Below are 23,316 nucleotides of genomic sequence, written 5' to 3' on the forward strand. Positions count from 1 at the left end.
CACCCCACATATGAGGGGCCTCGGGGTCGACCTCTGCCCCCCTGTCAACACAGACTGCGACCGGTCGGAGAGAAAGGAGAACCACCGTAGTATGGTGCCTCCCACCCCCAACTCTACCTACCGGTGCAGCATGATACCATGGTCGATGGTATCAAAAGCCGCTGAGAGATCTAACAAGACCAAGACAGAGGAGCAACCCCTGTCCCGAGCCCTCCAGAGATCATCAACCAATGCGACCAATGCCATTTCCGTGCTGTACCCAGGCCTGAAGCCCGACTGGAACGGATCTAGATACGACGTTTCATCTAGGTACTGGGGAAGCTGTCATGCAACCACACTCTCAACAACCTTCGCAACGAAGCGAAGGTTGGAGACTGGATGATAATTAGCCAATACTGCTGGGTCCAGGGAAGGCTTCTTGAGGAAAGGCCTCACCACCGCCTCCTTCAAGGCAGCAGGTAAGGTACCCTCACCCAATGAAGCATTTATAATCCCCTGGAGCCAGCCTCGCGTCACGTCCCGGGAAGCCAGTACTAACCAGGAGGGACACGGGTCCAACAAACATGTGGTCGCGTTCAGTCTACCCAGAATCCTGTCCACGTCATCTGGGGTCACAGGATCAAACTCGTCCAAGATAACATTCTCAAGACCTGCCTCCGTCACCCTCACTGGACCTACCCAGTCGGAGTCCAGACCTTCCCGAATCTGAGTGATTTTGTCATGCAGATATTGAACAAAGTCCTCGGCTCTTCCCTCCAAGGGGTCCTTCTGCGCTTCCTGGTGGAGCAGGAAGCGGGTCACCCTAAACAGGGCGGCCGGGCGATTATCTGATGATGCAATAAGAGCAGCAAAATGAGTACATTTTGCTGCTTTTATCGCCACTAGGTAATTCTTAATATGAGATCTTACCAGTGTCCGGTCTGATTAGAGAAAGACTAGCCCTCCAACTACTCTCTAGGTGTCTTTTCCGGCGCTTCATCTCCCTCAGCTCCTCAGTAAACCAAGGAGCCAGGTGAGAATGGCACCGGGTCAGAGGCCGCAAAGGCACGACTCGATCCAGAGCTCCAGCGGCCGCTCTATCCCAGGAGGCCACTAGGTCTCCAGTCGAGGCGTGTGCAAGATCCTCGGGGATTGGCCCAAGCTCCATCTGGAACCTATCAGGTTCCATCAGGCACCTGGAGTGGTACCATCTTACCAGTTCTGCCTCCCTACAGCGGGGTACCGCGGTTCGAAGGTCAAGGCGAAGGAGAGAGTGATCCGACCATGACAAGGGCTTAATGACTATGTCCCCTATCTCAAGATCACTCAACCACTGTCCAGAGACAAAAACCAGGTCCAGTGTGTTTTCCCCCCCTGTGCGTAGGGCCATGAATTAGCTGGGTCAGGTCCATGGCCATCATGGAAGCCATGAACTCCCGAGCCATCTCAGATGCCCCACCCGCGGACGGCAGATTAAAATCCCCCATGACCATAAGTCTGGGGGTATCAACCGCCACCGTGGCGATAACATTGAGTAGCTCGGGCAGAGCTGCAGCCACGTGGCAGGGAGCCAGGTACGTGATCAACAAGCCCATCTGAACCCCATGACCCCACTTCACAAGGAGAGACTCACAATCGGCCGTCTGAGGAACAGTAGTCTCCCTCGGCCTAAGGCCTTCTCTAATAATAACCGCTACTCCCCCTCCCCTCCCCTGAGGCCTCGGCTGATGGAATGCGTGGAAACCTGGTGGGCACATTTCTACCAGAGGGACCCCTCCCTCCAGGCCCAACCAGGTCTCCGTAATACCCGCCAGGTCCGCTCCCCCCTCCTGAATAAGATCACAAATGAGGGGGGCTTTATTTACTACAGACCTGGCATTGTACAACATCAGACGAAGGCCCAGGCCCTGAGGATCTGTGCAACCTGGAAAACGAGTAGAGCTTTGGGGACCGGAGCACCCTACCGCTTGAAGACAGCAGGTGCGTGCTGCCTTAACATGATATGGCCCCCTGCTCCCGCCATATCTACCCCTCCCACTCACAGTACCGATGATGGAAACACAGTCTGGACAAGCTTGACAATTAAAATTTGCATTTAAAAAAATCTTTTCTGCATAAAAATGCATTTACATTTAAGCTTCTAGAATCTATTTCAAATCTATCCCCACCCCCATCAATCTTTCAACTTTGCAATTATTTTAACCAAGGGGGGGGGAATAAAGAGATAAAAATGTATTGCTCTTGTTTTTAGTTTGGTCCTCAGCTATATGGAAAAGCTAAAATAAAACACTGGAGAACATTTTTAAATTTGAATTGCAGAAAATCGTGTTACTGTCCTTGAAAAAGAAAACTAATATGCAATCATACATGTGACTACTAAGAAGTTGGTCTCATTGAGTTCAATGGAGCTTATTTTAAGAAATCTATCGATATGCAGTATGCATAATACTTTGAAAGGTTTTCCTTTTCTTGTGGTGTTATTAAATTACTGAAAATATTCTTAATTCCCTCCAGTAGTACCCTCTGAGGTTTGTCCTCATTCTGTCAAGAACGCATTCTCTAAGTAAACAAAATTAGACCATTAAATATGATTATTTTTGTTTAAAACTGGTTTAAAAGATCACTCAAAATACAATATATGTATATAGATATATAGATAGATCATGTAATGGTTCAAAATGTTGGGAAAAAAACCCAGGGGATGTGCAAGACCATTTAATGAAATTCCCAGGTCCATTTTGATTTCTGAATATATCAGGGAAGAAGTTGAAATATGGTTAATTGTCTTTGTGGGGGTTGTATAATTTTTTATGAAGTAATATATATTTATTAATCTGTAACCGGACTGTATCCATTAGGATCTTTACTACCTTATAACTGAACACTAGAGATTAAAACACACAATACCAGGTCTCCAGTGCTCTATTTCTTCTTAAAGTCGAACAATGAGATCTGAGGAACTTTTATGCTGTCAGTGTTGTGGACTCACAACATTTATTGGACTATTGACAGCTTTAGTTCAACATCTAAAACAGGGGTCCCCAGACTCTTCAGCTCATTGACTCTTCGTGAGGTTTCAGATTGTGCATTGACACCCTCCCCAAACATTTATATGAAAATAATTCAATAAATATTACTTTAGCTAATGGTACCTCACATAACGACAATAATGGATAGTTCCATCGACCCTTGGATTGTATATTGACCACTTTGGGGAAACCCTGATTTAAAGGATTGCAGGTTTCCTACCCCTTTGTAAAAAATATAACAACATTTATTTATTGGTTCGATTTATATGCAGCCCTTTTCCGGAGACTCAGGGCGGCTTACAATGCATTAAGCAATAGCCTTCATACTTTTGTATATACCTGCTAAGTAGGGCTTTCGGGGGGGCCCCTAAGCGGTGTTCTTTTTTATACAAAGTCAGTTTATTGCCCCCACAATCCGGGTCCTCATTTTACCTACTTCGAAAGGATGGAAGGCTGAGTCAGCATTGAGCCTGGTGAGATTTGAACTTGCAGTAAGTGCAGGCAGCTGGTGTTACTTAACAGTGCTTTAGTCTGCTGCGCCACCAATCATATGCTCTTCTAGAAAGTATTATGTAGCTATCCTACCATTCAATATTACCTAAATCAATTAGCTTCAATTAATCTTCTTGAAATTAAGTAAAAATCAGTTTAATTCAGTCTATGTTCACGTTTCTATACAAGCCCTCCTTTTTCTGGTAGGAATTTAGAATACTTCTATTCTACCCTAGGGGTGAAATGTAAAATCTGTTACTACCGGTTCTGTGGGTGTGGCTTGGTGGGGAGGGGGTAGTGTGACTGGGTGGGTGTGGCCAACTTTAAAAAAAAAAACTTTTCAAAGCATTTTTTCTAATGCTTTGAAAAGCCTTTCTGCCGATCAGGAACTCAGCTGGGATCGTCAGAGACTTTTGAAAGCATTTTTTTTAACCTCCTCTTTGGCCAAGAGGTTGCAGAAAAAAATGCTTTGAAAAGCCTCCGATGATCCCAGCTGAGCCGCGGGATCATCAGAGGCTTTTTTTTTTTACTTTTAAAAGCATTTTTCCATCGGAAGAGGTTGTAGAAAAAATGCTTTTAAAAGTTAAAAAAAAAAGCCTCTGATGATCGTGCGGCTCTGCTGGGCATGGGAGGGGGGGTGGGTGGGTGCAGGGATTTTTGTTACCAGTTCTCCGAACCACCGCAGCCATCGCTACCGGATCGGGTGATCCGGTCCGAATCGGGAGCATTTCACCCCTGATTCACCCCCATTTTAACTTCTGACAATAAAACAAGCTAATCTAAGACATTTCACTCCCCGCAATGGTAGAGAAAATTATTATATTCCCTATCAAGGAAAATCTCATTAAAAAAACCCCAAAGCAGTAAAGAGTGAACTATAACTGAAGATGCTGTTGGAGAGAACCCTCAAGAGTTCTAATTAGCCAAATGTGGGAGAGTTTTGCAAGCCAATATTTTTATAGAGAACTTGAAATCATCTAAATGAGCCTTCCCAATATGTAACTTCAAAACCTAGTAATTGAATTATCAACCATGACTGTACTAAACTTCCTGAGTTCCCCAGTCAGTGCTCATGGCTGATAATTACTAGGTTTTGAAGTCACTTATTAGGAAGGCACATTTAGATGATCCCAAATTGTCTATAAAAAATATTGGCTTGTATAAGTCTCAGGAAGTCAGGAAATTTAAATGCACTCTCCAGAGGGGCCCCTAAGAGAAGCCTAAATATCTCCTTGCTCGATGCAAGATGGACAAGGCAGCATCTTTGACAAATGGCCAATTAGCTATATCTAAGAGAAGAGGACTACAGGTAGTTCTCGATTTATGACCACAATTGAGCCCAAAATTTATGTTGCTAAGCGAGACGTTTGTTAAATGAGTCTTCTCCCATTTTACAACTTTTCTTGCCATGGTTGTTAAGCGAATCATTGCAGTTGTTAAATTAGTAACCCAGTTGTTAAGTGAATCTGGCTTCTCCATTGATTTTGCTTGTCAGAAGATGATCAGATGACCCCGGGATATGCAACTGTTCATCAATATGCCCCCGTCACCAAGCATCTGAATTTTGATCGCATAACCATGGGGATGCTGCGACGGTCATATGTGTGAAAAATGGTCATAAGTCACTTTTTTCCAGTGCTTTCGTAACTTTGAACGGTCACTAAGTGAACTGTTGTAAATCGAGGACTACCTGTACTTCCTTCACAGCCAAAATCTGTTAATAAAGGAATGCTTGAAATCCCAAATTGCTATCGCTTAAGATGCTATGAACATTTATGAAATAACAGAGAAAAGGACAAATGCCGAGATTAAACTGGCATGTCGGTGATAAAACTTCACTCTACAGAGCAGGGGTGGATTCTACTTATCTTTACTACCGGTTCGCAATGGGATTACGCGTGCTTGCTTCGCTCGCACGCCTTGCTTCTGCGCATGCGCAGATCACTGATGACAACATCCGGGGCAGTGGGCGGGATGTCCCGCCAGTTTTACTACCGGTTCTTGTAAAGCGGTCCAAACTGGGGGCAACCCACCACTGCTACAGAGGTAAATTTTCAAAAGAGCTTTTCTTATTTGCAGTAGTCTCTAAATTATAGATTATTCTTCCCCCAGAAATACATGCAATTCTTACTTTTCTGGAACTCTATAATAATCTGGACTCCAACTAGCTGACAATGGGAATCCATCTCACATTTTGCCTTGCTTTCTGTTTTTTTTTTCTTTGTAGTTAATTTTTGGTTTTAATATTAATTTGCATTTAGTTTTTATCCTAAAGTCTCCCGAGCTTGCAATATTATAACCTGCAATATTCAATTATACAGTATATTATTTTTATTTAAAAAGACAAATCGTGCTTTGCATGTTGAAAAACATCTTTATTTAAGGAATGTACATCTTGACTGTTGGATCAGCTCCTACCCTGTCTGTTTCGAAAAAGAAATCAGGGCCTTAATCATTAGCCAAGCTTTCTCCGTCTGAGATCAATTTAACTCTGATTTCACAGAATTTCTGAGGTTTTATGATTGGTGCCTTATAGTCAGAAAAGCAGGATATAATTCAACAGCTGATGTGACAGAGACAGCAAAGAGTAAGAAAATCATCTTAAGATGTCATGACTAGCCATGAACCCCACACACAGTTTTTGCAACTCTTAGACTGAGAGGGAAAAAAAAAAAATCAGGAAAAGGAAAAAAGAAGAATCTCATGCCAGTTTAAGATCATGGAAGAACATGAAATTTATAACCGTACTGCATTCCCGAGTAAGAGACTAATAAAAAAAAAGTCTGCTTATTAGCATTGCATCTCATGTGAAAATTTGCAATTATTTTAAAACAGGAGTGTCAAACTCGATTTCATTGAGGGCCGCATCAATGAAGGTTGTGTTTGACCTTGGGGGCAGGGCGGGGTGGGTGTGCCAGGGTGGGTGTGGCCAGCTCAACGTCACTCATGTTGGGATCAACTGTGGTGACTTAAGTGCTTTGCCAGCGAAAATGGACTTCCGAGCTCCATTTTCACCTGCAATGGCCTCCTGCAATCCTCTGCCAGTGAAAACGGAGCTCGGGAAGGCCGCCCATGGCCCTCGCAAGCTCCATTTTCACTGGCAAAGGCACCATGGGCCGGTCCTTCACTGTTTCCAGGGCAGCCCTGTGGGGCAGATCTAAGCACCCCCCAGGTCGGATGCAACACCCGGGCCTTGAGTTTGACACCCCTGTTTTAGAACATTTGTTTACAAGACAAATTTTACTCCAAGATATAAGTTTAAATTACATTGCCTTCTATTCTTCACTCTGCCTTTAAAAAGTTCAGACAGTTTTCTCTCTCCCCCCTTCTCTCTTATTCTATTCACAAGGGGAAAAAAAGCTGGCCATAATAAAATGTAGTATATTTATAAGCCCCCTTGAATACAAGTTAATACAGGTACCCTGTTTCCCCGAAAATAAGACATCCCCTGATAATAAGCCCAATCGGGCTTTTGAGCGCATGCGCTCAAATAAGCCCTCCCCGAAAATATTTAAAATCAGGTAAGATGGTAAGAGGAGCCCCATCTTGGTCCATGTGCCCCAAAATAATAAGACCTCCCCAAAAATAAGGCCAAGCGCTTATTTCTGGGTTCAAAAAATATAAGACAGGGTCTTATTTTCGGGGAAACACGGTGGTCCTCAACTTACAACAGTTCATTTAGTGACCGTTCAAAGTTACAACATGACTGAAAAGAATGAGTTATGACCATTTTTAACACTTATGACCATTGCAGTATCCCAATGGTTGTGTGATCAGAGTTGGCAACTGACTCATGTTTATGACGGTTGTAGTGTCCCGGGATCATGTGATCTACCTTTTGCGACCTTTCAGACAAAAGAAGTCCATGGGTAAACCAGATTCACTTAACAACCCTGTAACTAACTTGACAACTGCTCTGATTCACTTAAGAACTGTGGCAAGAAAGGTTGTAAAATGGGGGCAAAACTCACTTAACAAACGTCTCGCTTAGCAACATAAATTTTGGGCTCCATTGTGGTCGTAAGTCGAGGACTACCTGTGATGAAATGGATACAGGAAAAGGCTTGCCTACCTCTTCGGGAGCACAGGTTTGAACATTTCTCCGAAAAAGTCTTTTTGGAATGATAGTAGGGAGGCGGGGGATTGTCATAGCCCTGCCTTGGTCCCAGATGGTTCGGCTCTGGGTCTGCAAAAGCCGAGGAAGATCTTGAATGTTCAGTTGTTCCTTGCGACAACCTATGGACAGAAAGAAAGGCAGAAAAAAACAACGGATGTCTTTGTGATAGATCAGCCTGTTAGGATCATCAGCAATTTCCTCTCTCTTCAGCAACAGCTTTTATTCCTGTACCAACACAATGGCAGCATCCCTCCCAGTCAACTACCTGACTATACTGGGAGATTATTTCAAATTTGGAAATGACTTCATCAAATATGTGACAGAGGGCTACTATCATAAATGTTGTGGCTTGTCAGATGCCGGCCCCTCCAGCAGCTGAATCAGATGAGGAGTCAGCATGGGAGTCAGGGACAGTATCAGGGCAACTTGAGAGCTCAGAGAGGGAAGAGGGAATGGAGCTGTCAGAGATAGATACAGAGGCGGAGCCTGGGCCGTCCATCAGCCCTCAGATGGAGAGTCAACAGCCCCCAGATCTGGAGGTGGCTGATGAGGAAAGAGGAGGAATAGCTGGGTCCAGTGCCTGACGTGCAGATGCGCAGAACGCAGAGGAGAGGAGAGCAGTGGAAATCTATGGGCCAATCCTTGGGATGGAAGAGCCACTGCTGCTAGCTCTGGGGATAAAAGGCATGGGGCGGAGATGAATAAGTGTGGCAGACAACTATTCATCTCCCTGCTGGACAGACTTGTTAGCCTGGGCTCCTGGAGCTCCTAATAAAGGGAACATTTATTTAACTACACAACTAACACAACTACTTGTCATGTTTGGGAGCCAAGTCAGAACAATAAACTTCTGTTTTTCTGCAGAGGGACAAAAAAATTGGAAGACTTCTTATGTGGTACCTCCATGGGGAGGAAGTTGGTGTTTTCCAGAGGATGAACCTACCCACGTTGTGGGGAATATTAAGTAATATTAAGTAAATAAAAGTTAAGCAAACCTTTTGTCCTAGGTCAGAGTTGAATCTCGGCAGGTTTATGGGTGAAATGTTACGGTGGATTAGATATGTCTGCAAGAGGTTTCTTAAGTAGAGACAACATAGTGGTGGAATTGACAGAAATTTCTTTGGAGGAAGGACAAATTGGGTAGCACCCATTTGTGCTCTGAAAGAGCTGCTCCTCACGAGATTTAGTTTTTTGCTATCAATTGTGGGTCAAGGTTTGGGCGCTAAGGGGTTTACAAGGTGTCCCTAATTGCTGGGCAGCCTTCATGGATATTTGACTAGCAAGAGCATAAACTTCTTAAACACTTGACGATTTAATTACTTTGCAAGCTAAGAGAGATATTCTCAATGGCATTGAAGATCAAAGACCCTTGGTGGCTTCCTTCTTTTTGAAATTAAGAAGAGGGGGGGGAATCAGCTATTTTAAAAGATTTCAATTTAAAAGCAAAAAGCTTAACAAGATCGTGATCTAAGAAAGTTTCCAATGAACAAAGGGGACAGTGATTTTTTTAAAAAAGAAGATTTGTTTTTGTTTTGTTTTTTTTACAAAACTGCCTTGGAAAACAGTAAAATTAATTAGACTAGCAGACTGGACCTTTGTGGGAATGCTGATTGTTTGTTTTAAGGACAATAGCAGTTGGTTGATTTTGCAAAATAAGAACATAAGGCTAATATGAGCTAAGTTGCGAGACTTCAACTGCAGAAAACTAATTGGGACTAAAATGTTAAGGATAGAGAGAAGCAAAACGGAGGGGGGGAGCCTATCTTTTATGAACTATAACTAGTACTATAATTGACATACTTTCACTTTCTCACCATGGTAACCACAAGGAAAGTTGCCAAATTGGGGAAAAGGATGCAGGGGTTCACTAGAACAACTTACAGATAAAGATATTTCACCAGATTTATTGCAGAAAATGGTTGAAGAATTTGGCAGAAATGACCGCAATAATTTTTTTAAAAATGGAAATGGAAGAATGATTTGCAGGGATAAAAAAAAAAAAAAGATCTGGAAGAAGAAGTTTAAAAAAAAACCCTAAGGCAATTGCCTGCAGATCTAAACCAAGTTACTGATAAAAGTAAAAAGTAAGACAGAAATTATAAATAGAGTTGAGAAAGGAGTTGGAAAATCTGGCATAATTGGAGCGGAGAGAAAAAGCATTTTACTTCAGATTTAGGATAATTCCACACAAAAAAATGGAGAGGAAACCAGGGATTTGTGGTGTGTGTGTGGGGGGGAGGTGTAAATATATTTGCTGCCAAGACGCATTTAACTTCCAAGCTTCCCCCCCAACCCACTGGAGCTTCAAGTAGCTATTGGTACCAATGTATAATTTTCTCTCCTAGATCTTAACTTCCATGAAGAAGATGATTGGGGAAGGAGCATGTTAGGTACCACATCTTGCAAAGACCAAAATATCCCACTCCCTAAACTGGACAATTAAGTTTAGGAGGGGGGAATCCATCTTCCATTAGTGTTTGCAAGTGTTTCTCTACTGCTTACAGCCCTGTGGGAAGAAATTTGAAAGAGAATGCTCTCTCCCCTTCCCTGTGTACTACAACTCTTCCTGAAATCGGATATGCTGTGAATAACAATTAAGCTTAGAAAAATCACTGGCACTGGCACTAATGGAAACTCCCACTCAAGCTTAACTGAGATGTCGGGGTAGAGATTTCAAGACATCACTCCCTCCTCCACCCCCTCCCCTTTACATGCAACACTATTCAGTTTAGAAAAGTATGCCTTGGCCCATTAAATGAGGGCTTTTTTGGTGTGGGAAAACACTTTGCACGTACCCAAAACACTGTGCTCTTTCCCTACTCTTCCTGAGAGAACATTAAAACACTGGTCTACTACTTATCAGCAGTTTGATAGGAAACCTTAACAGGAGTAAATTACATGGAAATGAGAGGGAAAGAGAGAGCGTTAAAATCTCTATTCTATGTAAAGGACGATTTCTTAAACTTACCGTCCACCTGAAGAATTTGGTGGCCTACTTCTTTTATCAAAATAATTGGGATTCTCTCTGGGAATGTAGCCTCTGTCTTGATTAAATTTCCCGGAATGGGGCATCTTCTATTTTGTTGAAGTTACCCACAAGTGGAACTTGCTTCTGCTTCAATTTGATGAATGGCGAACATTCAGTCAACAATTTTGTTACTCGGTTAGAAACACAAAATAAGGCACGAAGGTGATCTATAAAAAAAGAAAGTGACGTAATAAGTTTTATTACTTACTATATAGTATAGGTTAGGGCATCCTTTCCCAATTCAATACCATCCCAAAATTTTGGATAACAGCTGCCCAAAATACATACTTGTCAATTTGGTCAATAACAGTAGAATATTAGCCCCCAAAATTTAGAGAGCACTGGTTGGGGAACAAAATGTACAGTGAGGCAGGGAGTTCCTAAACTAAATGATTAGATCAAATTATAATGTTATAGATTTAAAAAAACCAAAGGAATACAACAAATGGCAAAGATTAAAGGAACGCAACATTAAAATGTTGCTGTTTTAAGAGATCAGCAAAGTTTACAGAATATAGGTAGTCGTCAACCTAAAACCACAATTGAGCCGAAAATTTCCACTCCTAAGTGAGACAGTTTTAAATGAGTTTTCCTCCATTTTATGACCTTTCTTGACACAAGTGTTAAGTGAATCACAGCAGTTGTTCAGTTAATAACATGATTGTTAAATGAATTTGACTACCACATTGACTTTGCTTGTCAGAAGGTCACATGACGTCAGGGCACTGCAACCATCATAAATGTGAGCCAGTTGCTAAGGGTCCGAATTTTGATCACATGACTATGGGGGTGCTGCAATAGTTGTAAGCGTGAAAAATGGTCACAAGTCACTTTTTTCAATGCAGTTGTAACAGTGGCGGGATTCAAAATTTTTTACAACTGGTTCTGTGAGTGTGGCTTGGTGGGCGTGGCATGGTTTGATGGGTGTGGTTTAGTGGGCGTGGCAGGGGAAGGATACTGTAAAATCTCCATTCCCACCTCACTCCAGGGGAAAATTACTACAAAATCCCCATTCCCTCCCGATCAGCTGAGACTCAGGAGGCAGAGAATAGATGGGGGCGGGGCCAGTCAGAGGTGATATTTACAGGTTCTCCGAATTACTCAAAATTTCCGCTATCGGTTCTCCAGAACTGGAATCTGCTGAATACCACCTCTGAGTTGTAACCTGAAACAGTCCCTAATGAATAGCCATAAGTCGAGAACTACCTGTAGAGAGATCATGACAATCTCATGGAAAAAATCATTCAAATGTTTTAAAATTACATAGTTTAATAGGAAAATGGATTATTTTACCAATGTCTGATATACCTCTTCTTGGGAAAATATAATTCTCTCTAGGATGATTTTTAATTCAGTCAGCTGCACTTGTCAACTGGTTCGCACATGCCCAGTGCATCTTTCATTCCTCCTTTATATCAGAGCTGATGCGTTAACTGTGTCATGTTCAAGAAAAGGAGGAATCTGTGTTTCGGGCATAAGGCTAACATGCAAATGACCAGATAATGCTATAGTCACACAGGGAGGATGTGATATAATACTAATTCTGATCTCCTGCATTGCAGCTTTCTCTCCTTTTCATTTATCATAAGCCACAGAATTAAAGCCCACTCAGGGTTCCTGCTGCCTTAGGAATTGCTGGGTTTTACTCTATCTTGATTTTGATCCTTTAGATTTCCATTAAAAAATAAATGTACTGACTGAACCAAGACAGCTTATGATGTCAACACTTCTACTGAGTTATCTTAGTTTTACTTTATAACTACAGCTACAACTACAACTACATAACTTACTTACAGTAAGTTATGTTTATTTTTAATGGACTGTACCCCAGCTTTGGACTGTTTCATATTATGTTCACTATTTTATAAATGAACTGACAAAAACAGCCTAATCTCATAAAATTTATCTCCGTCTTTCACTGTATTGCCAGGAATGGTAAACCCAAGATCATATTCAGGTTTGATCTTGCGATGGGATTAAGTTGCACATCTTCCAGATGTAGTTGAACTCCCAACTCTCATCAGCTCCAGCCAACAGTCAGAGATGATACCATTTTAGCCCAACTGTATCTATGCTACAAAGTCCCATCTGGGATCAGAAAGGACTACGATTAGACTGTCTAAACTTGACTTATGATGAGAGAGACTGTATATTCTGAGAATGTGCTTGCCTTAGTCTAAATTGAGCCATTTTAATTGCATCCTATCTTTTCCCCAGGTGGTCTACAATCACCTAACCTTTCCAACGAGGTGCTCCTCATTCAGCATTGAAGATCTGAGTGCAAAAGCAGGAATTTTTAAAGGCTTTTTTCCTGAAATCTATCTTCAGTCTGAAAACAAGGCCAACAGACAGCCAGGGATTTAGTAAGCCTTCTGCAACCTGATGCTTTGCTGGGCTAGAGGTCCCTTCAGTAGCACTGATGATGTTATCTAGCTTGGATTAATGAAACATCGGCAAGAAAACAAGAAAGCTCAGAGAGCACCAAGGGTCCCTCTAGAACAGTGGGTCTCAACCTTCCTAATGCCATGACCCTTTAATACAGTTCCTCATGTTGTGGTGACCCCCAACCATAAAATTATTCCTAAAACCATTGAAAATATGTGTTTTCGGATGGTCTTAGGCGACCCCTGTGAAAGGGTCGTTCGACCCCCAAAGGGGTCCCGACCCACAGGTTGAGAACCACTGCTCTAGAGGTCCCTTCCTTTGCAGCTAGCATGGCCACCACTGACTAAACTGCCTAGGGCGAGTAGCTCAAACAGTTTTGGAGTACACCAGGTTGATGAATATAGGTCGTCCTCAACTTACGACCAGATTTGAGCCCAAAAATGTATGTTGCTAAGTGAAACATCCATTAAGTGAATTTTGCCCCATTTTATGACTTTTCTGGCCAAATTTGTTAAGCGTATCACTGCAGTTGTTAAACTAGTAACACAATTGTTAAATGACTCTGGTTTCCACTGCAGTTGTTCAATTAGTAACACAGTTGTTAAATGAATCTGGTTGACTTTTGCTTGTCAGAAGGTTACAAAAGATGGATGGCATGACCCCGGGACCTTGCAACCATCAGAAACGAGAGTCGGTTGCAAGCCCCCCCCAAATGTAAATCACATGACCCTGGGGATGCTGCAACAGGTCATTAAAACCGGTCGTGCGTTAAGTCAGTTTGTTGTAACTTCGAACGGTCGCTAAGCGAGCTATTGTAATAAGCGGAGGACTACCTGTACTGATTTAAAGGTATGGTATTCGAGCAGAACAAAGCCGGATAAGTTTCTGGGGCGTTTTGTTTACAAATCCCAGATCTTCAAAGACAGAAAGGGGAGGAGAATTTACGTGAATCCAGCCAGCCTTCTTTACTACACAATCATAATCATAAGTTTATTTTGTCAAGCATATATAAGGTAACAGGTAAAAGTATAAACATAATGAAAAGAGTAAGTAAAAAAGGAATATTAGGACAGGGACGGTAGGCAAGCTGGTGCACTTATGCACGCCCCTTAATATATATATACGAAGCTGTTTGTGTGGCCGAGATATTTTATTTTCCCAACTCACCCCAGAACTGCTGAAGGGCCTCCACACGTTCACAGCAACGCGCCGGAGTCCACGGGAACTTTTTTCCAGGGATCGGGCGCAGCTTTGTCTCTTCCCAGCCGAGAGTCCTTCCGACGGGATCTCGGCGTTTCCTGGTTGGTGCGGCGGCGAGAGAAAAGGTGAAACTTAACCTTGGTCACGTACAACCAGCCCGCCCAGCCAAACCTTCCGAAGTCGGGGGAGGGTCAAGTTTCAGTCTGTAAGCGCCCGCAGGTTTCGGAGACGGCTCAAAAGCAAATGGGAGCTACCTTGCCCAACCTGAAGGGGCGGAGCGCGGTGCCCGGAGCGCCCGAAGGTGGCCGCTTCTCCGAGCCGCTGAGGAGAAAAGAGCGCCCGCGGAAGAAGCGTAAGAGGAATAACGTCCGAAAGTGTCAAATGTGGGGTCGTTGGCTTTCTTTTGCAGAGATGGACGCACCTGCGCTTAAGGGAGAGAATAAAGGGGTTTTGTGTGTGACAAGACGGGGCGGTATTAGGTGATCTTAGACCAGGGAGGTCTTTAAACTTGGCAGCTTGAAGACTTGTGGACTACAACTCCCAGAATTCTCCAGCCAGCTATGCTGGCTGGAGAATTCTGGGAGTTGAAGTCCACAAGTCTTCAAGTTGCCAAGTTTGGGGACCCCTTGTCCTAGTCTTACAACCACAACTGAGCCCTCCAAATTTACTGTTGTTAAGTGAAGTGAATTTTGCCGCGTTTGACGAACTTTCTTTGCCTCCCTTGTGAAGTGAATGGCTGGGGTCGATGACTTAGCGACATGGTTGTTAAGGGAATCTGGCTTCCCCATTGAGGTGGCTTGTCAGAAGGTTGGAAAACTGGATCGCGTGACCTTGGGATGCAGCGATGATCATAAGTAGGAACCAGTTGCCATGCATCTGAATTTTTGATCGCGAGGATGCCGGAAAGGTCGCAAGTGTGAAAAACGGTCATAATAAGTCACTTTTTTCCAGTGCCGTTGTAACTTTGAATGGTCACTAAATGAACTGTTGTGAGTCAAAGACTGCCTGTATTGGTAATGTTGCAGTGTAGATGTCTGGGAGAAGAACATGGCTGGAGGGCTCCTTAGGTTACCTGGCTGTACTCCTCCTTAAGGACCTACGGTTGATGGTTTGATCTGCAGAAGGCTGGCTCCAGTTTCATACAAAACGGCTGTATTCTCGCAGCCCTTGGATCCCCGAATTAGCCCATGTTCTGGGTTTGCACAATATGGTCAGCGAGTCATTGGTCCCCACGGAGAGGGCTCGCAACTTAGGTGTCCTCCTGGACACACGGCTATCTTTAGAAGAGCATATGACAGCCGTGGCCAGGGGAGCTTTCTATCAGATTCGCCTGATTCGCCAATTGCGACCCTTTCTAGATCGGGACTCCTTACGCACAGTCACTCATGCCCTCATCACTTCCTGTCTGGACTACTGCAATGCTCTCTACATGGGGCTCCCCTTGAGGTGCACACGGAGGCTCCAACTGGTCCAGAATGCAGTTGCGCGGGTGATATTGGGAGCGACATGGCGTTCACATGTAACACCTCTCCTACGCAAGCTGCACTGGCTCCCGGTGGTCTTCCGAGTGCGCTTCAAGGTGTTGGTTCTTACCTTTAAAGTGCTCCATGGCTTAGGACCTGGGTACCTACAAGACCACCTTCTGCAACCAATAACCTCCCCCCAACCAGCACGCTCCCACAGGGTGGGCCTCCTCAGGGTGCCATCACTAAAGCAATGTCGACTGGTGGTTCCCAGAGAAAGAGCCTTTTCTGTGGGGGCACCTACCCTTTGGAACAGGTTACCCCCAGGGATACGAATGATCCCAGATCTTCGTACTTTCCGTCGTGCACTTAAGACCTTTCTATTTCACCAAACCGGGCTGGCATAAATCTCTTCTAATTGTTCTAAATCTTTATGCTGAAGATTGTTAACCAATGAACCAAATTGGCTTAATCATATATTCACATTTTATATGTATGTTATTTAACTGTTCACTGCCCTGAGTCCTTCGGGAGAAGGGCGGTATAAAATTAAATAAATAAATAAATAAATAAATAAATAAATAAATAAATAAATAAATAAATAAATAAATAAATAAATAAATAAATAAATAAATAAATAAATAAATAAAAAATAAATAAATAAACAAACCAAACAATACTGAGATGTTTGGCAAATACAGTCATTATGCTTTAGGTCTTCAAACTTGGCAGCTTTAAGACTTGTGGACTTCAACTCCCAGAATTCTCCAGCCAGCTATGCTATGCTATGCTATGCTATGCTATGCTATGCTATGCTATGCTATGCTATGCTATGCTATGCTATGCTATGCTGGCTGGAGAATTCTGGGAGTTGAAGTCCACAAGTCTTAAAGCTGCCAAGTTTGAAGACCTCTGCTTTAGGTTATATATATATTTAAAGCAGTGTTTCTCAATCTTGGCAACTTTAAGGCTTGTAGACTTCAACTCCCAGAATTCCTCAGCTATCACAGCTGGCTGGGGAGTTCTGGGAATTGAAATCCATACATCTTCAAGTTGCCAAAGGTTGAAAAAAACACTGAGACAAAGCATGAACATAGCCGATTTTTTAAATCAAGCTTGTCCATTTTAACTGAGATTATTCCTTGAACTGAATGTTTACATTGTTGCCCCTCCTTGCATGCATCAAAATCTACAAGTTAGATACTTTCTTGTCTTTTCCAGGAATGTAACTTACTGTTGAAATGTATATTTTATCTGTGTTTTTAAAACATGTGCAGAAGTAAAATCAATAAAGTCATCAAATATTTGTAACTTTCAGCAACCGAAACCCAAAAGGATTGAGTTTTGTGGGGATATTTCTTTCTGTAAAGATTGTTCTACAGGTTGCATTTATAAAGAGTTACAGTACAACAAAGATGATTGTTCCTAGGAAATAGCTACGTTAATTATGCATTAAATTAACCATGTAAATAAATACATGCATTAAACTGTCGGTTCCTGTCTTGATGTCTGCAAGTTGAAGGGGGTTGGATGTGAAATTACAGGCTTCAGCTCAACCCTAGCAAGGCGGAATAGTTTTGGGTTTAGGCTCCAGGGATTTGATCATCTCAGGTTCTGGATGGGCTAGCACTTCCTCAAAAAGACTCAGTTTGTAAATCGAGGGTTTTCCTGGGTGATGGTCTGATGACAGTCACGTTCAGGAGGGCCTTTGTGCTGTATGGCAGTTGCACCTGTTCCTGGATCAGGAGGTTCTGTTCTCATTCATGTGCTGGTCACCTCCTGAATGGATTACTGAAATGTTCTCTATATGGGGCTGTTCCTTGCCAATGCATAGGCGTGTAGTATGGGGCATGACTAGAATACACGCCTAATATGGCAGTAGACAAGGGTGAAATCCAGCAGGTTCTGACAGGTTCTGGAGAACCGGTAGTAGAAATTTTGAGCAGTTCGGAGAACCGGTAAATACCACCTCTGGCTGGCCCCAGAGTAAGGTGGGAATGGAGATTTTGCAGTATTCTTTCCCTGCCACGCCCACCAAGCCACGCCCACCAAGCCACACCCACAGAACTGATAGTAAAAAAAATTGGATTTTACCACTGGTGGTAGGTTGAGCAATGCAACTTTAATCCAGTGATAATGTGAATAACATGGAACATTCTTCACATGAACTGCAATCTTCGGACATGAAGAGAGTTATAGTGCAGCAGACATTCTCCCACTCCTTTATGGAATGGACTATGGTTATTTTGGGTTTTCCCAAAGAACAAATGAAAATAGATGGACAATCATGCATGCACTCTGTATGGTTCATGTGGGGCAGGTTTGATCTGATCTCCAAAGTCATTCAAATTGTGTGCACTTGTGTGCACCAATATTATGTTTTTAACCTCAGTAGAATTATTGTAAAGAAAATCCAATTATGACATCTAGTGGCACCATTTTGACATCTACATATAAAACAATGAACATTTCTTTCTTTGTATTTTTATTCATATGGAAAGTAACACTGTGCTTGCTTATGTGAAAAAGGCACGACAAATTTAAAATTGCAAAATATTTTGCAGGCGCAGTGCTATTCACTGGAGCTGATTCCGGCCCAGAACCACAAAACATCCTTTTACAAAATTCCAGGGAGGTTTGTGAATGTGTGAAATGACCAGATAACATACAGAATCCTAGTATGCGTTGGGTACTAGTATTCAGAGTGTTTTAATTTATTTAACTTGCAGTAATATTATTCTAACCTTATACATGTTCACTTTAAGCCATATTACCATTTTAAAAAATATTGGTGATGATGTTCAAAACCAGTTATGACTTAAATTGCCTCTGATTAGCAGAGAGAAAATGGCTTTGCAAGGAATTGCTTTATATTCTTCAGAAGGTACAGTTAGCTTTATTTTCTGTTTTTAGTGTCTTCAGGGTTCAAACCCTATGAAAAAAAAGAGAGCGTGAACAAGTGGCCCAGTCCAAACATTAGACAGGGACATAGCTAATCTTGGTGACAGACACTGAAAGGAGATGACAAGATATTAGAGCAGCAGTCCCCAACCCTTATGGCTTAGCAGCCTGGCGGTGTGGAATTGATGGAGGGGGAGAGGGGAACTGGTCCATGCAAGCAGTGGGCCGGCGTGTGTGTCAGAGGTGGTATTCAGCACGTTCTGACCAGTTTTGGAGAACCAGTAGCGGAAATGTTAAGTAATTCGGAGAACCGGTAAATGCCACCTCTGACTGGCCCTGTCCCCATCTATTCTCTGCCTCCCAAGTCCCAGCTGATTGGGAGGAAATGGGGATTTTGCAGTAACCTTCCCCTGGAGTGGGGTGGGAATGGAGATTTTACAGTATCCTTCCCCTGCCATGCCCACCAAACCACGTTCACCAAGCCATGCCACACCCACCAAGCCACGCCCACAGAACCAGTAGTAAAAAAAATTGAATCCCACCACTGGTGCGTGTGTGCACGCATGCTGGTCCACCTCTTGCATGGCCCACTTCCAAATTGGTCTCCTCCCGTTAGTGGGCTGTGAGTCAGGGGTTGGGGACCCCTGTATTAGAGGACTAAACACAATGTACCTTAAAGTCTGGCCAGTGCTTTTAAGTTTTACGCTCTTCAATGGTGCAGAGAGGGCACCATCCATTGTCAGAAATGAAGTAAAATTCAGGCAGCAATTGTGTTGGGTTTAAGGAATGGAAAAAAGGACACCACTTTGTCTCAGACAGAAAAATCACTCAACAGCCCTGACTGAGGAGATACAGAGTACTTTTGGTTATTCATGGGGAAACTACACAAAGTACCTTCATATATACTGATACAGGACAAGGGAAAGAAATCTGTTAATTTTCAATTGCTTTGGACCAGAATTCCATATTTCCTTGATACTAGCTAAAATGCTAAACCTGTTGAGAACTGAAGTTGGGAAGCACCGCAAAATATCATGTGTTTGTAAGATTTATGGCATAATTCGAATATGCTAATGCTAGTTTAGTGAAGTTAGTCAATATAAGCAAATACCGTATTTTTCAGAGAATAAGACGCACCGGAGTATAAGACGCACCTACCTTTTTTGGTGAGGAAAAGAAGAAAAAGAAATCTCCCTCTGCCTCTGAGCAATTTTGCCTCGTTGCAGCAAACAGCAAACAGCCTGCTATACTTTCATTTTCATTTTCAGCATAGCTTGATTAGCACAAGGAAAAAAAAAATCTGCTCCAACAATTTACCTCTTTGCAGCAAGCAGCAGAGCCCTGGCAAAACAGCTGAGAGCAAATCAGCTGAGAGTTGGGAGGCCGATCCAATCAACTTGTGCTAATTAGCCTGTGCTGAAGCTGAAAGGGACTGTTTATTCTTGCTGTTTGCTGCAAGGAGGTAACTGCTGGGAGGCAGAGGCCAAAGGATGGGGGCCAGTGGGTGGGTGGGGCTACATTCGGTGTATAAGACGCACCTAAATTTTCACCCCCTTTTAGGGGGGAAATAGGGCGTCTTATACGCCGAAAAATACGGTATATACTTGTAGGTACCAGAAAGTTAGCTCAACTTGAGGGAAGCTTTACTTCAAATGATATCTCTGTGGGGCAGCAACCAACCTGGATGGGAGGAGGGCTCAAGAGAGGAATCAATCTAGGCTCAGTACCTAAATGCAAGAGGGCTATGTTTGACCCCACCCCCCTTTAAAGGCCTTAGAGCCTTATACGGTCTTTCCCAGGCAAACATTGCCAGTCTGGAGAGATTCCTGTATTATAGGCAGTAGACCACTGTATTACCAAAAGCCTTGGTAGTACAGTGGTCTAAGGCACCCTGTTATTAAGCTGGTTATTAAGACCAGCTGCCTGCAATTACTGCAGGTTCGAATCTCGCCAAGGCTCAAGGTTGACTCAGCCTTCCATCCTTTCTAAGGTAGGTAAATTGAGGACCCAGTTGTGGGGGCAATAAGCTGACGTTGTATAAATATACAAAAGTATGAAGGCTATTGCTTAGCGCATTGTAAGCCACCCTGAGTCTCCGGAGAAGGGCGGCATATAAATCAAATTAAAAAAAAAAAAGGCAGTAATAATAAATGAACTTTTTACCCCTGCATCTGGTTGTTTGCATGAGACAATCTCAGAAGTCTGGAATAGATTAAAATTCTATTCGTACATCTGAAATCCAGTGTATCTGTATTGTTTCAACAACAATAACAAGAAATAAACTCCTGGGTTAACATTGCTGTGGTTCTTGGTTGATATTATGATTAATAATTTAGCTTGGTTTTTAGTTAACCGTAAGCCCTAATGTGGTTGCTTTGTTTTTAGCTTAATCAAACGTCCAAATTACTCTTTATGATTATTGATATAAATAAAAATACAAAGAAGGGAATGTTTGTTGTTGCAATGTACCATATTAGCTGATAGATATCGAAATTATAACCATGAGCAGATTTAGTATTCTCATTGTGTGTTGTGGACATTTATTTTGGAAATAGCCATGTTTTGGGGATGTGACATGGCCAATTACAAAACAGACATTTGCCAGTAGTTGAACTCTTTTTATTCTCAGCAAGTGGGCACATATCTAAACAAAATAACTGACTGCAGCTAACCATTGCTTTATTTTCTGGGAAAGCCTATAGAATCATTGGAAATACCAAAGGTTTTTTTTTTTTTAATAAAAATAAAGAGAATGTTACAGACTTGACACTTTCCATTGCAGTATGTTGTCTTCAGATTTTTTTTAAATAAAGGAAAATTATAAAAACATAAAATCAGATGAGGCAGGCACCTAGGCACATATTGCGAGGTTGTTCTTGAAATCCTATCTTTACAAAATTCAAACTTAGCTGTATGAATGAATAGAGAAATGTTTGTTTTTGCCAAGCGCCTTTACTTGGCAAAAACAAAATCATTAGGCAAAATGCCACAAGCAAATCGTATCTGATTAAAAGGATAATCAATTATTTCACAAATCTAATCCTAAAGCTACCATTTATAGTCTGCAAGGATCTGACGGGCCACTAGATGGCAGCAAAGTGTTAGGGATGTTCTCTACCTCTTGACCATTGACCAGTGGTCCTTGAATTTTTGAGACTCGGAACTACCAATGCTTCTCTGATAGTAAAGACAGGATAATGTGACAATCAAATCAAATCAACTCTATAAACCCCTTTTGTCCCCATAATTCGGCTTTCTTTTTATTCTTGGCAATCCAACACAACATTGGGAGGAAATTATTATTATTTTTTTTAATATACTTTATTGGTTTTGTAATTAAAAAAGAAAAACAACAGATCTCTACTAAGATCAGCAGTGCAGGAGGAAATTATTAAAAGGGTCACACTTGTACTGCCCATTGGCAGAAAAACTTTCCAAAAGTTGAATAAAACACAATCAAATTTGGAACAAGGGAGAAGTGGCAAACCAAAACTGAGCTGGACGTTCCAGGGAATAATTCTCCAATACATCCCTAAGGGATAGTTGGGTAGCAACTTGAAAGGCTGTTGACTGATCCATTCTAAGCCTCACTCCCAGACTGGAGTATATATAGCCCATCCTGTACATATGTAGGAAGTTGGCACCCACCCCTCTCCTAGGAAAATGACATATTCTAGGAAATATTAAAAAGGCAGAATATTATATTTCCCTGGATGAGAAATTGAGAAACAAGTTTTTAGGCAGGAAACACTCTTAATAGCCCTCACCATCCTCAATAGCCCACAGCAGATGTCCACACTTAAGAGATAAAGAGATAGCTAGGTCTATTCACAGGCAAATGCCCTCACCCAAGATCCAAAAAAAGGTAGGATTAGCCCTCTACCCATCTAGCAACAGAACTCACCACATGGCACCTGGGCAGATTACATCACCCAGCAAGGCTCAAGCAAGCTTGGGACCAGTGGTGAAATGTAAAATTTGTTACTACTGGTTCTGTGAGTGTGGCTTGGTGGTGGTGGGGTAATATGACTGAGTGGGCGTGGCCAATTTTTTTTTAACTTTTAAAACCATTTTTTCTACAACCTCTTCAGCTGAAGAGGTTGTAAAAAAAATGCTTTTAAAGCCTCTGACAATCCCAGCTGACTTGCCTGATCGGCAGAGGCTTTTTTTTTTAAGCCTTTGACGATCCCAGCTGAATTGCCTGATTGGCAGAAGCTTTTTTTTTTTAAGCCTCTGACAATCCCAGCTGACTTGCCTGATTGGCAGAGGCTTTTTTTTTTAAAAAAACTCTCTGACAATCCCAGCTGACTTGCCTGATCGGCAGAGGCTTTTTTTCCTTTTAAAAACATTTTTTCTATAACCTCTTCGGCTGAAGAAGTTATAGAAAAAATGCTTTTAAAAGCCACTGATGATCCCAGCTGAGCCATGCGATCGTCAGGGGCTTTTTTTTTACTTTTAAAAGCATTTTTTCGGCCAAAGAGGTTTTAGGAAAAATGCTTTTAAAAATTAAAAAAAAAGCCTCTGATGATTGCGCGGCTCAGCTTGGCAATGGGGGAGGGCAGAGATTTTTGCTACCGGTTTTTCAAACCACCCGCCTCCATCGCTACCGGATCGGGAGATCTGGTCTGAACCGGGAGCATTTCACCCCTGCTTGGGACTCAGGACAGTTTACAGAGTTGCCCCTGCATGGCCCCAGGGGAGTCTGACAACCAATCAGAATAC

At 42.5% G+C, this 23,316-nt stretch overlaps 1 protein-coding gene across 1 annotated transcript in view; it reads right to left on the reverse strand.

Moving 5' to 3' along the window:
* The window catches only part of LOC117674761 (MARVEL domain-containing protein 3-like), a 28,374-nt gene extending 13,968 nt beyond the window's left edge, over positions 1-14,406 (reverse strand). Inside the window, exons 1-3 of the mRNA XM_034432946.3 lie at positions 14,198-14,406; positions 10,586-10,812; positions 7,573-7,736 (exon numbers count right to left, since the gene is read on the reverse strand). Of these exons, the coding sequence (XP_034288837.3) occupies positions 7,573-7,736; positions 10,586-10,689 (268 nt within the window). The 5' untranslated portion in view covers positions 10,690-10,812; positions 14,198-14,406. The remainder of the gene's footprint in view (positions 1-7,572; positions 7,737-10,585; positions 10,813-14,197) is intronic.
* Positions 14,407-23,316: the final 8,910 nt, after the last annotated feature.

The sequence above is a fragment of the Pantherophis guttatus genome, chromosome 3 (assembly GCF_059756535.1).
Source record: "Pantherophis guttatus breed Tessera chromosome 3, ASM5975653v1, whole genome shotgun sequence".
Lineage (NCBI taxonomy): Eukaryota > Metazoa > Chordata > Lepidosauria > Squamata > Colubridae > Pantherophis > Pantherophis guttatus.